Source organism: Aulonocara stuartgranti (genome assembly GCF_965226115.1).
Source record: "Aulonocara stuartgranti genome assembly, chromosome: 8".
NCBI classification, from domain to species: Eukaryota; Metazoa; Chordata; class Actinopteri; order Cichliformes; family Cichlidae; genus Aulonocara; species Aulonocara stuartgranti.
This window is the reverse complement of record NC_138959.1, coordinates 22,192,111-22,205,516: the sequence shown is the minus strand read 5'-3', so window position 1 is coordinate 22,205,516 and position 13,406 is coordinate 22,192,111. Positions and strand designations below refer to the sequence as shown.

The window sequence follows — 13,406 nt, the reverse complement described above, 5'->3', positions numbered from 1 at the left end:
ATTACCCTCTGTTACTCCACCCGGTCCCAGCAGATGGCTGATCCCTAAGTCTGGTTGTGCTGGAAGTTTCTTCCTGTTAAAAAGGAGTTTTTCCTTCCTACTGTCGCCAAGTACTTGCTCAAAGGTGGCCGTCTGATTGTTGGGTTTCTCTGTATCATTGTAGTCTTTAACTTACAGTATAAAGCACCTTGAAGCGACTGCTGTTGTGGTTTGGTGCTGTATAAAAAATTTAATTGAATTGTCTCAACCTCTTCGTGTTGACTGTCACATCTATTTTATTTATAGCCTATGGCACATTTTCCTTCCCACTGCCAAAGCGCTTACTCATAGGGGGTCATATGATTTGGGGGGCTTTCTCTCTGTGTATTATTGTATGGTCTAACTTATAATATAAAGCACCTTGAGGTAACTGTTGTTGTGATTCAATGCTGTATAAATAAAATAAAATAAAATTACCTGAATTTTCTGCATACCTCTTGTAAGCAAAGTGTAAGAGGTTCAATATGCCAACCACTTGCTGTATAGATACAGTGCAGCTCTTTTTCCATTTGATGGTAGAGATTTCTGGCTGTATGACTGTTTCATATGTGGAAAGAAAAGGCTCCACATAGAAGCTGTTGCATTTTAATTTTGAGAGCAGTTTAAGAAAAAACTAGAACAAAGAAAACATGCACACATTTGCCTTAACAGAGCCAAAAACCGTAATGCTTTTTAGCAGTTTAAATCATTTAGGAGTTATAAATCACAGGCAGAAACCTCAAATTTATGATGTGGTCACCACTAGAACTAGAATCAAAACATTTCCAATCTTTGGCTACTGCCCTGTCTAAGATCTGTTTTTTTTTTTTCTTTAAGTAAAACCTCAAGCTGTGAGTGCTAATGTGCCCCAAAGGAGTGGTCTGACAGAGGACAAAGGGCCTTTGGGGGAGACGGGAGGGCTGATTGAGGCCTGGACAGAGAGCGTATTGGGCTTGTAAAACTTGTCTGGGGCTGATGCAGTCTCGCTTTGTTTCACTGGGGCTGATGTTAACTGCCCCAGCGAGGTGGAGGGTCCAAGCTTAGTCTGTTTCTCCTGGACACGAAGGTAGCCGGGGGCTTAAAGAGAAAAAGAGACAGCTCTAGAAGACACGGCTCTCACAGCAGATGGGCTGGCTTTACAGTACGAGTGAGAGTTGTACTTTATGGATTTGACCCTATACATTCATGTGGTGATGCCACCCGGATGACAGAGTTATTGCTGGCGTCACAATAGCCCTCATTTACTGACAGTGCACATGCACCAATTACGCTAATGTAATCAGTTATTCATTGACAGTCTCGTACCTGAATACGCTTTTACGTTAAGAACATATTTAGAAGTGTCTTAAACCATATGTTCAAATGAATTATGAAGGCCTGGCTGTCTTAGAAAATTTTAAAACATCTTTAGAATTACTACTACTACTACTAATAGTAGAAGTATTGCTTTTTGGTCAGGATTGATAGTTTTCTAGAGTACCATATGCCACAACATTCTCAGAATTACAGATAAATAAAAATAAATCAATTACACAGAAAGAATATGAACTGCTGCACTGAAAAGTGTAGGCTTTAAACTTTTAATTTAAATATATTTCAGTATTATTATTGTATCTTATCTTAAAGTTACAGTGTGTAAAATCTCACAGTTTTTGAAAGTAGTTCCAGTGAGCAGCAACGCCCAGAGGTTGAGTATGCAACATCGTCAACCCCTATTGATCGCTTTCAATTGCAAGGCAGTTGCACAGGTTGCTTGAGGAGAGGCAATCTTACTCCAAACAGTCACAGACTGAGTGCAGTATTTTTCATACAGATCAGCAAAGGTTTTGATAATAATTGCCCTCTAATTTATTAACGCTTGTCATGGCAGATGGCCCCGCCCCTCCCTGAGCCTGGTTCTGCTGGAGGTTTCTTCCTGTTAAAAGGTAGTTTTTCCTTCCCACCATCGCCAAGGTGCTTGCTCATAGAAGGTCATATGATTATTGGGTTTTTCTTTGTATATATTGTTGTAGGGTCTACCTTAGAATATAAAGCGCCTTGAGGTGACTGTTATCGTGATTTGGCACTGTTTAAACAAAACTGAATTTAACTGAACGCAGATGGATTGCTAACAAACTGCAATCAATCTGAGTCAGTCTGCACCAATAAGTAAAACTTACTGGTTATATTCTTACGGAAAAACAAGGCTGCTATCATTCTGTTGTTTAATTGTTCTCCTGCAGCAATTATTTTACTATTCTTCGAGGAGTTTTTGAATTTGTTTCAAATCTGTGAGGTTGGCTTGACTCCCAATGTAAGTCGCTAATGTAAATCTCTGTTTGATGTGAATTTCTTCGTATGTAAATGGAAACAGCTTTGCAACAGACAGCAACAGATTTGAAGTTTAAGCTGGTTTATAACAATTCATCACCATATTATCACAAAGTGCATGTAATTGGCAGTATGACCTCATTCTACTATAATGCCAGATGTCTGGGCACTCGAGTTAGCTGACAGCTAGCCAGCTAGTTAGCGTAACCTATCTTTCCATATTAATACTTTAACGTTTACACCAGTACTGTTTACTGGTGAATTTAAAGCAGTGGTCATGAGGGAAAAATTATAAAGAATGAAAATGGTTCTCATGTTTATTGTAAAGTTAAAGTACTGTAAAGTTCTTTTTTTTTTTTTTTTTTTTTTACATGGGAGTCTACTGGATAGACTAGAATCCATCCCTATTTTCAGCACTTCCATACAATTTTTCTCATTGAAGTGACAAATGTTTTTATTGTTATCAGCTATTAACAGCTGAATCGACGAAAGGTTAGCTTCATGCATTTGGCTGAAAAAACAAGCGTGGCAGATACATTTCAGACAGTTAGTCACTCCTGGAGTAAGGAGGCAGAGTCAAATGCTGACCTTATTTTGGAAAATATACACTTTTACTGCCTATGCTACTGCTGCCAGTATTAGTAATTTAAAACGGCTGCTTAGACAAGCAAGATGCCAGACAGATTCATTGTTCATCACAATTCATTTCCTTCTTCATATAATATATTTGAATCATATCCCCCCCCCTTCTTGACAAACCTCATGTGTCAAAGGTAATTATTTTAAATTCAATTTCTAGGTTTAATTTTAAAGTGAGCATAAATTTAAAAGAACAGAAATCAAACAAAATTTCACAGTTTCACCATTTGACATTTTTCCTTTGTACTATTTTATTTGATTGACCTCTTGCACTTTTGGAATACAGTTTGTATCTAAATTTTGTAAATTGGTACGTTAACTTACATTCTTATATTATTCCCCCTTTATTAATGTAAAACTGGGGCAGATTCCTCTATTTTTTGGCACTACTGTACTCCTTCTTCTTACGTAAGTCTCATTAAAGCTTCTGGAAAAATGAGTTAATTTGTCACACAATACCTTATCCTTCTGGTCTTATCATCACTGTAAAGGGATTCAGGCAAATTAAAGTCCCATCACTCCTCTGTCCACGTCTGTAACGAGTACCATTCCTCCACCGCTGTAAGTTCATAACCAGAACGTTTGGCCTTGAAGCATGAAGAACACAAGGTCCTGCAAGAGAGACTGAGCCTCTTTCCTTTTGGCCACTTCATCCTTTGCACAGATGGTTTTCTTCTGGGAAAAGGTGTTGAGTGAGAGCTGAAAAGGCTGGTTTATGGCATTAAAAGAGCCCAAGAATACTGAAGACTGTTCATGCTGTTCTTCCAAGAACCACTGGGGCCAACAGTGCAATGAGCAACGCAACAGGAATGAATGTGAGAATAATTGAGTTTTATTTTTCTGTCTTGAGACCTCAGATTCACCATCTTTACATTTACGAATACAAATAATGAAGAAAATTTGGCAGCTCTGCAGTGTGGCACATGGTAAGTGAATTAGCAATGAAACAACTGAACCTAGCAGTTAGCAATGCTCATTCACCACAACTTCTAAAAATTTATCTCTTGTTTTTCACCTTTACTTACTTTGCTTTTAACATTTGAACAACTTGCTAACTTTCTTTGTAACTTCTCTGACTGCTAGCTAGCTAGCACCAAACATTAGCACCGAGAGAAATACATGATAATCAGCAAATGTGCTGCGATATCAAATTTGCTAATGATGAGTTTTAAATGCTTTCAGAGAATGGCCTTAGGGTGAGCTATGTACTTGTCAAATGTCTTGCGAGCTGGACGTCCTCTTTAGCCACAATACATTTAATTGGGCGTGCTGTTGATGTAGTGTGTAGCTCCCAGATGTAAATGGGTGTAACCAAGTGTGAAATTGGTGTTGCTGAGAAGGAACACATGCACGAGACACATTACCTTTCCCAGGATAGGTGGATCTCGTCAGTGTGTGGACAACTCCCACTGGGTGGAACTAAGAGAACATGAGAGCTGTAAATCGCATCTAATGAAGTAACTGCTGAACCCTTTGACACCAATCAGAGAGCTTATCATCGCCCAGCAGATGTATAAACGGTCATTTTTGTGGTAGGGGGACAAACCAACCTTCTAACTGCCATTTGATAATGTTTAAATGCAGTATCTCTTTCTTCTTAGCTTTGACACATGAGCTATTGGATTCCTGTCATCAAAATGAATAAATCTTTCATGATCCTTTCCGCCTCATGGACTGCGACAACCGCAGCTCTGGCTCCAGCTTGGGTCTTGTCGGTCCTCTCGTTAGGCTGTTTTGCTTTTTTAAAGAGATGTATGATGAGGATTTCCGTTGAAAGAGCTGCTGAATTTCTCCCTTGAGTTCCAGACAGGTTCGGGGCGACCTCCCACACCGAACAGTGTTGACACATTACGAACTAGCCGAGTAATTCTCCCATTTCCTTTGATTCTCATGCTTTCCTCAAAATGTGTCTGTGTGTGCACATATGAATACGCACCCACTTAGTCCTTCACCCTCTATTCATCTATTTGACATATTGAACTGTTTTTTCTTCTCTTTTGACTGCTTCCTTTTTACTGACATCCCCTCCATTACCGTTTCAGTCTTCTCTGCCATTTTGACTCCCCCAGAAATGTGGATTTCTTTGGCAAACACCTCCATTAGGATGTGCAATTACCGATGTTTTCATTTTCAAATATTGTCCCATTTTGGTCAGGATATAATTATAATTAGGATTTCCTTTTCCACTTGCCAGTAATAAGTCAAATTTGATGATTTCCCTTTTATATTTCAAGCAGGGCTGGAGGGCTTTTTCCAAGCACAGAGTTTGTGTCGCTGGATGCTTGGCACCGCAGCCATGGTGATGGATTTGAAACCCTTCTCAAAAACAACATAGCTTACCTTTAATCGCGGCGGCCCACTTTACACATTAGCACAATCAATTTAATTGGGGAAATAGCTGAGCGAGAGGTGACATCAAAGACGCAGGCAAGCAGCCAAACTCATGCAATCACTCGGCATCCATTGCTGCCTCTAGATGAGGCTGTGTGTCACGGTAGCTACAGTGGAAAATGTGAACCCCGCACAATGTCCTTTAATAGACAAGAGAGGTCTTTGAGGCATGCCAGCCTGCGTTACGGTGCCTATTTGTCTTGGTGGAGTTTTTATCAGGTTATTTTCAGGGCTTTAGAACTCAAAGATGTGTTAGTCTCTCCACAAGAGACACTAACTGATGAGAGTGAAAATGTGCACCCTTTGAAGGTTAAAGTGTGGACCAGCTTTGTTTTCCAGGAAGCAGAGCTTAACCTTAAAGCAATAATACTTTTTGGAGCCTCAAGTGCCACATTATAAAACTGACTCTTAGCAAGCATTCCTGGTGTCATTCATTTATTGCCAAGTTTCTGGCCACACACAAACATGAACACCAACACACACAGTTTAGGTCCATTATTCATGCTCTGTTTTACTCCCCACCAGGTTTGGGTAAATATCTACTAAATGTTCTACTGCCTTCATTGGCTAATAATGTCCTTAGCTGCTGAACCTTGCCACAGAGAAGTGTGCAGAAACCATAAGATGTAAAAATATAAATGATTTTTTTAAGGAATATTATTTAGTTAGTTATTTAACCCATCTTTATTCAAAAGTAAAATAATTCTTTAATGCTATAGTTTGTGCTAAGTAAAATTCATGATATGATCAGGTCTGCAGCATAAAACTGTATATAAAAGATGGAAGTCACTACTATTGGTTTTGCATTGTCATTTTGAATTAAACCGCTGGTAGTGTGTCAGAAATGTCACTGTTATTTTTGGACTTTTCTTTCAAAGTCTCCAGTTTAGCGTTTTGGTTCTTTCCATCAGCCTGGGGGGTTTGTCAGCTGACTAGCTAGGTTGGTTAGCAAAGCAGCATCTTTAACCTGCTGTTAAATGGGATGCTAACCTTTACCAGCAGGAAAAAAAGAGCTAAGCAGCCAAAACCAAAATGTAATCCAATTACAAACTGAATTGATCGTTTAATCCACCCACAACAAGCAGTCATGGCAGATGGCTGCCCCTCCTGAGCCTGGTCCTGGCAGTGGGTTCTTCCTGTTAAAATAGTTTTTCCTTCCCACTCTCACCAAGTGCTTGCTTGCAGGGGGTCTTCTGATTATTACAGTGATTATAGCAATCACAGCAAGCTTTAATACCATTTACACATTTGTCTTGTATGAAAAATTGACCATTGATACTGTTCCGCTCTTAATTTATTGCAATATAGGCGCTCTTTGCAATGAGCTAATTTTATTTTGAAATTCGTTTTATTTTGAAAACCAGTTTCAGAAAGTGACAGGATGTCAGCCATGTTTGTTTAGTTCCTAGCGGATCACATGTGGGGAAATTTGATCCAGCGACATCTGCCTTTTGTTTGTGCCATCGACACCACCGTCTGTAAGTTTCATTTGTATTGAATTGTAGGATTGTATTTTATGTATATTTTGTGGAAATATTTGCTGTAGATGAATACTTTAGTAGCTGTGTGCTAACGCTAATGGATGTGTATTGGAATCTAATTTTGTTGTGCTAATGATGCTAGGTTAATTTTAGCTATGTTATTTATATTTCAGTTTTACTCCATGAGGAAATACTCACTAATTAAAAGGAGTTGGACGCTACATCCTGACTTCGCGCGTTATTTCAAGTGGAGTTAGGCTACTGCTGAATTGTGTAGCGTACACACACAAGGAGAGCAGGATAGTAAAAAGACGGTTAGCAGCTGGCAAAACAACTCTACGACAGCAAGCTAAGTCAACAAACATGGACGAAGCACACCCCGAAGGTGCAAGACTTAAAGAACCAAAGCCTCCTCAAGACGGAGCATCAGTTAAAAGCACTGGTTCAGTTTCCAGATATTCAAGCAGATCAAATGTCAGTGCAGCATCAGCACACGCGAGAGCCAAGGCAGAAGCTGCTCGTGCACGTGTTGCCTTCGCACAGAGAGAGATCAGCATTAAAGTCGACAAAGCAAGATTAGAAGCTAATCTCGAAGCCTTAAATCTTGAAAAGGAAGCTGCAGCTGCAATTGCCCAAGCAGAAGTTTTGGAAGCAGCAGCAGAGATAGAGGTTGAAGCACATCCTAGTTGGAAAAGTCTCCCAGTTATGGTGCAGAGTACACATGAACGTGTAAGCGACTATATCAGAGACCAAACTATGCAGCTTAACCAACGCAATGAACCAGTCAATCTCTCAATATCAGAGCATCCCATCGAGAAGAGCCCTCCACCATCGGCTAAGTACATCATTAAAGAAGAGTATATCGTGAAAGACTCATGGCCCACACCTTTCCAGCCACAACCAAGTTCTGAGGTAACGCATGCATACCAAACCGCTCACACCTCTATCCCATCAGCTCAGCCAGACATAGATGGTCGCCTCCAAGTTAACAGTGAGGGACTCCTGCAAGAACAAAAGAGCAATACGCCCTACCCTAAGCCAGAGCTAACTTTTCCTCAGTACCTCAACACTTCTCATACATACCCTCCAGAGTCTTCAGTGATGATGGACATGGCGAAGTACCTGGCAAGAAAAGAGCTTGTGAGCACTGGCTTAACCCACTTCGACGATCATCCAGAGTCATACAGAGCATGGAAATCTGCCTTCTCCAATACCATTAAGGGTTTGGACCTTACTGCAAGCGAACAGCTGGATTTACTTTTAAAATGGCTCGGGAAGGAATCTTCTGTGTATGTCAAGCGCCTAAGAGCAGTTCATATCGACAACCCAAATACTGCACTCAAAATGGTCTGGGACAGGCTCGATGAATGCTACGGTGCTCCAGAAGTTATCGAAAGTGCTCTCTTTAGGAAGTTGGACAGCTTTCCTAAAATAACAAACAAGGACAATTACAGGTTAAGGGATCTTGGAGATCTATTGATGGAACTACTTTCAGCAAAAGAGGATGGCTACTTGCCTGGCTTAGCATACCTGGATACCGCCCGTAGCATCAAACCCATCGTGGAAAAACTGCCATACAACCTGCAAGAAAAATGGATCACTCAAGGCTCAAAATACAAAGAGGACTACAAGGTTGGTTATCCCCCCTTTTCATTTTTCACTTCCTTCATCTGCTATCAAGCTAAAACAAGAAACGATCCCAGCTTTGCTCTTTCTGGAAGCAGTCCTGTCACAGAAAAGCCTATCTCACGCCACACAAATTTAAGAACCCCAGTCTCAGTTCATACGACCAAAGTCGTTTCTGAGGGCCCACAAAGCGATCCAGATCCTAGAGAGGATATATCCAAGCATTGCCCCATCCATAAAAAACCCCACCCCTTAAAGAAATGCCGTGGTTTCAGGCTAAAGACCATTGAAGAACGCAAAACGTACTTGAAAGATCAAGGCGTCTGTTTCAAATGCTGTGCATCCACATCTCATCTCGCACGAGACTGCAAAGTTGTCCTGAAATGTGATGAGCGCAACAGTGACAAGCACATCACAGCTCTTCATCCTGGTCCACCACAACTGTCAACCAAGGCCTCAAGTTCCCGAACAGGTGACGGCGGGGAGCCGGGAAAAGAGGACACTATCCCAGAACCAGTTGCAAGCGCTCTGTGCACTGAAGTTTGTGGCAATGGCGCTAGGTCAAAATCTTGTTCCAAGATATGTCTTGTTAAAGTTTATCCTAAAGACTGCCCACAACAAGCCATCAAAATGTATGCTATGCTCGATGACCAGAGCAACAAGTCTCTAGCCAGGTCAGAGTTCTTCAACTTATTCGGAATAGAAGTTGGCTCATACCCCTACATCCTGAAAACTTGTGCTGGCTTAGCCGCAACCTCCGGCAGGAGAGCAAATGGCTATCAGATCGAAGCAGTAAATGGTGAAGTTAGCCTTGCGCTACCAACACTGATCGAATGTGATGACTTACCAGATAATCGTGATGAAATACAGACACCTGAAGCTGCCCTCCATCACCCGCACCTCAAGAGCCTTGCCAGCAAAATCCCACCTCTTGATAATGATGCCAAGATCCTTCTTTTGCTTGGGAGAGACATTCTCCAGGTTCACAAGGTGAGGCAGCAGATCAACGGTCCTGGTGATGCACCCTTTGCTGAAAGGCTTGACCTTGGATGGGTCTTAGTAGGTGATGTGTGTTTGGGAAAGGTTCATAAGCCCATTGTCCACTGTTATAGAACGAACATACTGGAAGACGGAAGGCCATCATTGTTCAGACCTTGTACGAGCCACATCCATCTCAAGCAAACTGTCAACTCCAGTCAAGTCAAGGGACTCTCACACAGTTGCCGTAGCACTACAATGGACGACAACTCACTCGGCAACACAGTCTTTGCAAGAACAGCGGATGATGACAAGCGTGCCTTCTCCATAGAGGACGAACAGTTTCTGCAGATAATGGGTGATGAGGTTTTTCAGGACGAGTCGAATAGTTGGGTGGCTCCTCTTCCCTTCAGGCCCCCCAGACCACCTTTGCCCAACAATCGTGAGCAAGCAATGACCCGCCTCTTCTCATTACTTCGCACACTAGAGCGTAAACCAAGGATGAAGGACCAGTTCATTGCCTTCATGCACAAGATTTTCTACAACAATCACGCAGAACCAGCCCCTCCACTCCCTAAAGGTAAAGAGTGCTGGTATTTGCCGATGTTTGGGGTCTATCATCCCAGGAAACCCGACCAAATCAGAGTTGTTTTCGACTCAAGCGCACAATGCAATGGCATCTCGCTGAACAACGTGCTACTCACCGGACCAGACTTGAATAACAGTCTAATGGGAGTCCTTATTCGTTTCAGGAGAGAGCGAGTAGCAATCATGGCTGACATCGAACAGATGTTTCATTGTTTTGTCGTGAGAGAAGACCACCGAGACTACTTACGCTTTCTGTGGTATAGAGATAATGATCCCAGCAAGGACATTGTTGAATACAGGATGAGGGTTCACGTATTCGGCAACAGTCCTTCTCCAGCTGTGGCAATATACTGTCTCAGAAGAGCTGCAAAGGAAGGAGAACAGCAGTATGGGTCAGACACCAGACATTTTGTGGAACGCGAGTTCTATGTAGACGATGGTCTTGTTTCCACATCCACAGAGGAAGAGGCAATTTCTCTGCTACAGAGAACCCAAGCATCTCTCTCTGAGTCAAACCTGAGACTACATAAGATCACGTCCAACAGCGTTGACGTCTTGAAAGCCTTCCCTGCAGGAGATCATGCTAAGGGCATTAAAGATCTTTACTTAGATGGAAGCGCAGTACCCACACAGCGAAGCCTTGGATTGAGTTGGGATGTTAAAAGGGACACATTCACCTTTCAAGTGTCAGTCAGTGACAAGCCATTCACACGACGTGGGATTCTCTCCACCATAAACAGTCTTTTTGACCCTCTCGGCTTCGTCGCTCCTGTGACCGTTCAAGGCAAGTCGTTGCTGAGAGAGTTGACCTTAGATGGAACTGACTGGGACAGTCCACTCCCTCAGGACAAATGTAAGGTTTGGGAGACATGGAAAAATTCGCTTCAAGAACTGCAACATCTTCATATCCCTCGAGCGTATACCACCACCTCCTGTTCCAATGCCAGTCGTAAAGAGGTATGCATCTTTTCAGACGCTTCAACCAAAGCAATTGGTGCGGTGGCGTACCTCAAGACAACAGATGCAAACGACCAGGTTCATGTGGGTTTCATTCTTGGAAAAGCTAGACTTGCACCACCAACTGAACCTACCATACCTAGACTGGAGCTGTGTGCGGCAGTGCTAGCCGTAGAAATTGCTGAGTTCATCGTTCAAGAGATCGATATCCAAATCAATGCAGTCACCTTCTACTGTGACAGTAAAGTGGTGCTGGGCTACATTCATAATCAGTCCAAACGTTTCTATGTGTATGTCCACAACAGGGTCCAGAGAATCCGCCAGTCCACACAACCGAATCAGTGGAGGTATGTACCTACGGAGCATAACCCAGCTGACCATGCTTCTAGGTCCGTTCAAGCCTCACAGCTCACCAGAACCAACTGGTTCACGGGTCCAACATTTCTATACAAGTCACAGCCAAGCAGCGAGCAACAAGAGACCTTTGAGTTTATCAACCCAGACGCAGATGTTGAGATACGACCACAAGTTACAACCTGTGTTACAAGTCAAAAGGACAAGTTGCTGGGTTGTGAGAGATTCACGAAATTCTCTTCCTGGAAGTCCATACGGAGAGGAGTTGCAACACTCATCCATGTGGTTTGTTCCTTTAAGGCAAGCAGCCGAGGAACCAATGGATGTAATGGTTGGCATTGGTGCCCTAAACCTCTCACAGCTGACGAGTTGTCCAAGGCAACTACAGTGATTCTTCTTGCTGTGCAACAAGCTTCTTTCCTTGAAGAGCTAGATGCTCTCTCCAAGGGAGCCAATGTTTCCAAGAGAAGCGCTCTAACGAAACTCAACCCGATCATAGATGCAGATGGTCTGCTAAAGGTTGGAGGCAGGTTGACATTAGCTGACTTAAGCGACAAAGAAAGGCATCCCGTCATTCTGCCAGGCAAACACCATGTATCCACGTTGCTCATCAAACACTATCATGAGCAGGTCGAGCATCAAGGTCGTACCATCACAGAAGGTGCCATTCGAGCTGCTGGCATATGGCTAGTTGGCGGCAAGCGATGCGTGAGTACTGTTCTTCACGGATGTGTCACCTGTCGAAAGCTTCGTGGGAAAAGAGAGAAACAAAAGATGTCAGACCTGCCGCAAGAGAGACTAAGCACTTCACCACCCTTTACCTACACTGGTGTGGACATTTTCGGTCCTTGGGCCGTGATAGCCAGGCGCACAAGAGGAGGTATTGCTCAGAGTAAGCGTTGGGCCGTTCTCTTCACTTGCATGAGCACACGTGCAGTCCACATAGAAGTGATAGAGTCTTTAGAAATCTCTTCGTTCATCAACTCCTTGAGAAGATTCTTTGCGTTCCGAGGTCCTTCTGAACACCTATACTCAGACTGTGGAACCAATTTCGTTGGTGCTTGCAAAGAGTTGGAGTTCCAAAATGTTTTGTCGAAGTCAGAAGTTCAGAGATACACCAACAATCGCGGATGTACATGGCATTTCAATCCACCTCACTCCTCGCACATGGGCGGTGCGTGGGAACGCATGATAGGAATTGCAAGGAGAATCCTAGACTCAATGCTGATGCGTACTCCCTCCTCCAGTTTGACCCACGAAGTCCTGTGCACCCTGATGGCGGAGGTGACGGCCATCATCAACTCCAGACCGCTTGTCTCTGTCTCTTCAGATCCTGACGTCCCTCAGATACTTACCCCAGCAATGCTTCTCACTCAGAAGCAGAGTGTTCCACCTCCTCCAGGGACATTCACTGAGAAGGACCTGTATAAACAACAGTGGCGCCAAGTGCAAAGATTGGCTGACCAATTCTGGAATCGTTGGAAACGCGAATACTTGCAGACACTGCAACTTCGTTGTAAATGGCAAGAAACCAGCCCAAACATCGAAAGAGGTGATGTTGTCTTGATGAACGATGATAGTACATGCCGGAACGACTGGCCCATGGCTCTTGTAACAAACACTTTCCCCGGTGGTGATGGAAAGGTCCGCAAGATCGAGATCCGGGTCGTCAAAGACGGAGTGGCCAAAGTGTACCTCAGGCCTATAACGGAGGTTGTTATGGTTTTAAAGAACCAGGACTGAAAAGGTTATCTTGTGGTTTGAATATTGATATATGGCATCTTAACAGATACCAGACGGGGAGTGTTCCGCTCTTAATTTATTGCAATATAGGCGCTCTTTGCAATGAGCTAATTTTATTTTGAAATTCGTTTTATTTTGAAAACCAGTTTCAGAAAGTGACAGGATGTCAGCCATGTTTGTTTAGTTCCTAGCGGATCACATGTGGGGAAATTTGATCCAGTGACATCTGCCTTTTGTTTGTGCCATCGACACCACCGTCTGTAAGTTTCATTTGTATTGAATTGTAGGATTGTATTTTATGTATATTTTGTGGAAATATTT

At 42.8% G+C, this 13,406-nt stretch overlaps 1 protein-coding gene across 1 annotated transcript; it reads left to right on the top strand.

Moving 5' to 3' along the window:
• Window positions 1–1,309: 1,309 nt before the first annotated feature.
• On the top strand, window positions 1,310–13,085 carry LOC309713185 (uncharacterized protein; the record flags this gene model as incomplete). The annotated part of the gene is made up of 2 exons (XM_082544588.1): window positions 1,310–6,836; window positions 7,013–13,085. The coding sequence occupies exon 2, from the start codon at window positions 7,203–7,205 to the stop codon at window positions 13,083–13,085; it is 5,883 nt and encodes a 1,960-aa protein (XP_082400714.1). The 5' UTR covers window positions 1,310–6,836; window positions 7,013–7,202.
• Window positions 13,086–13,406: the final 321 nt, after the last annotated feature.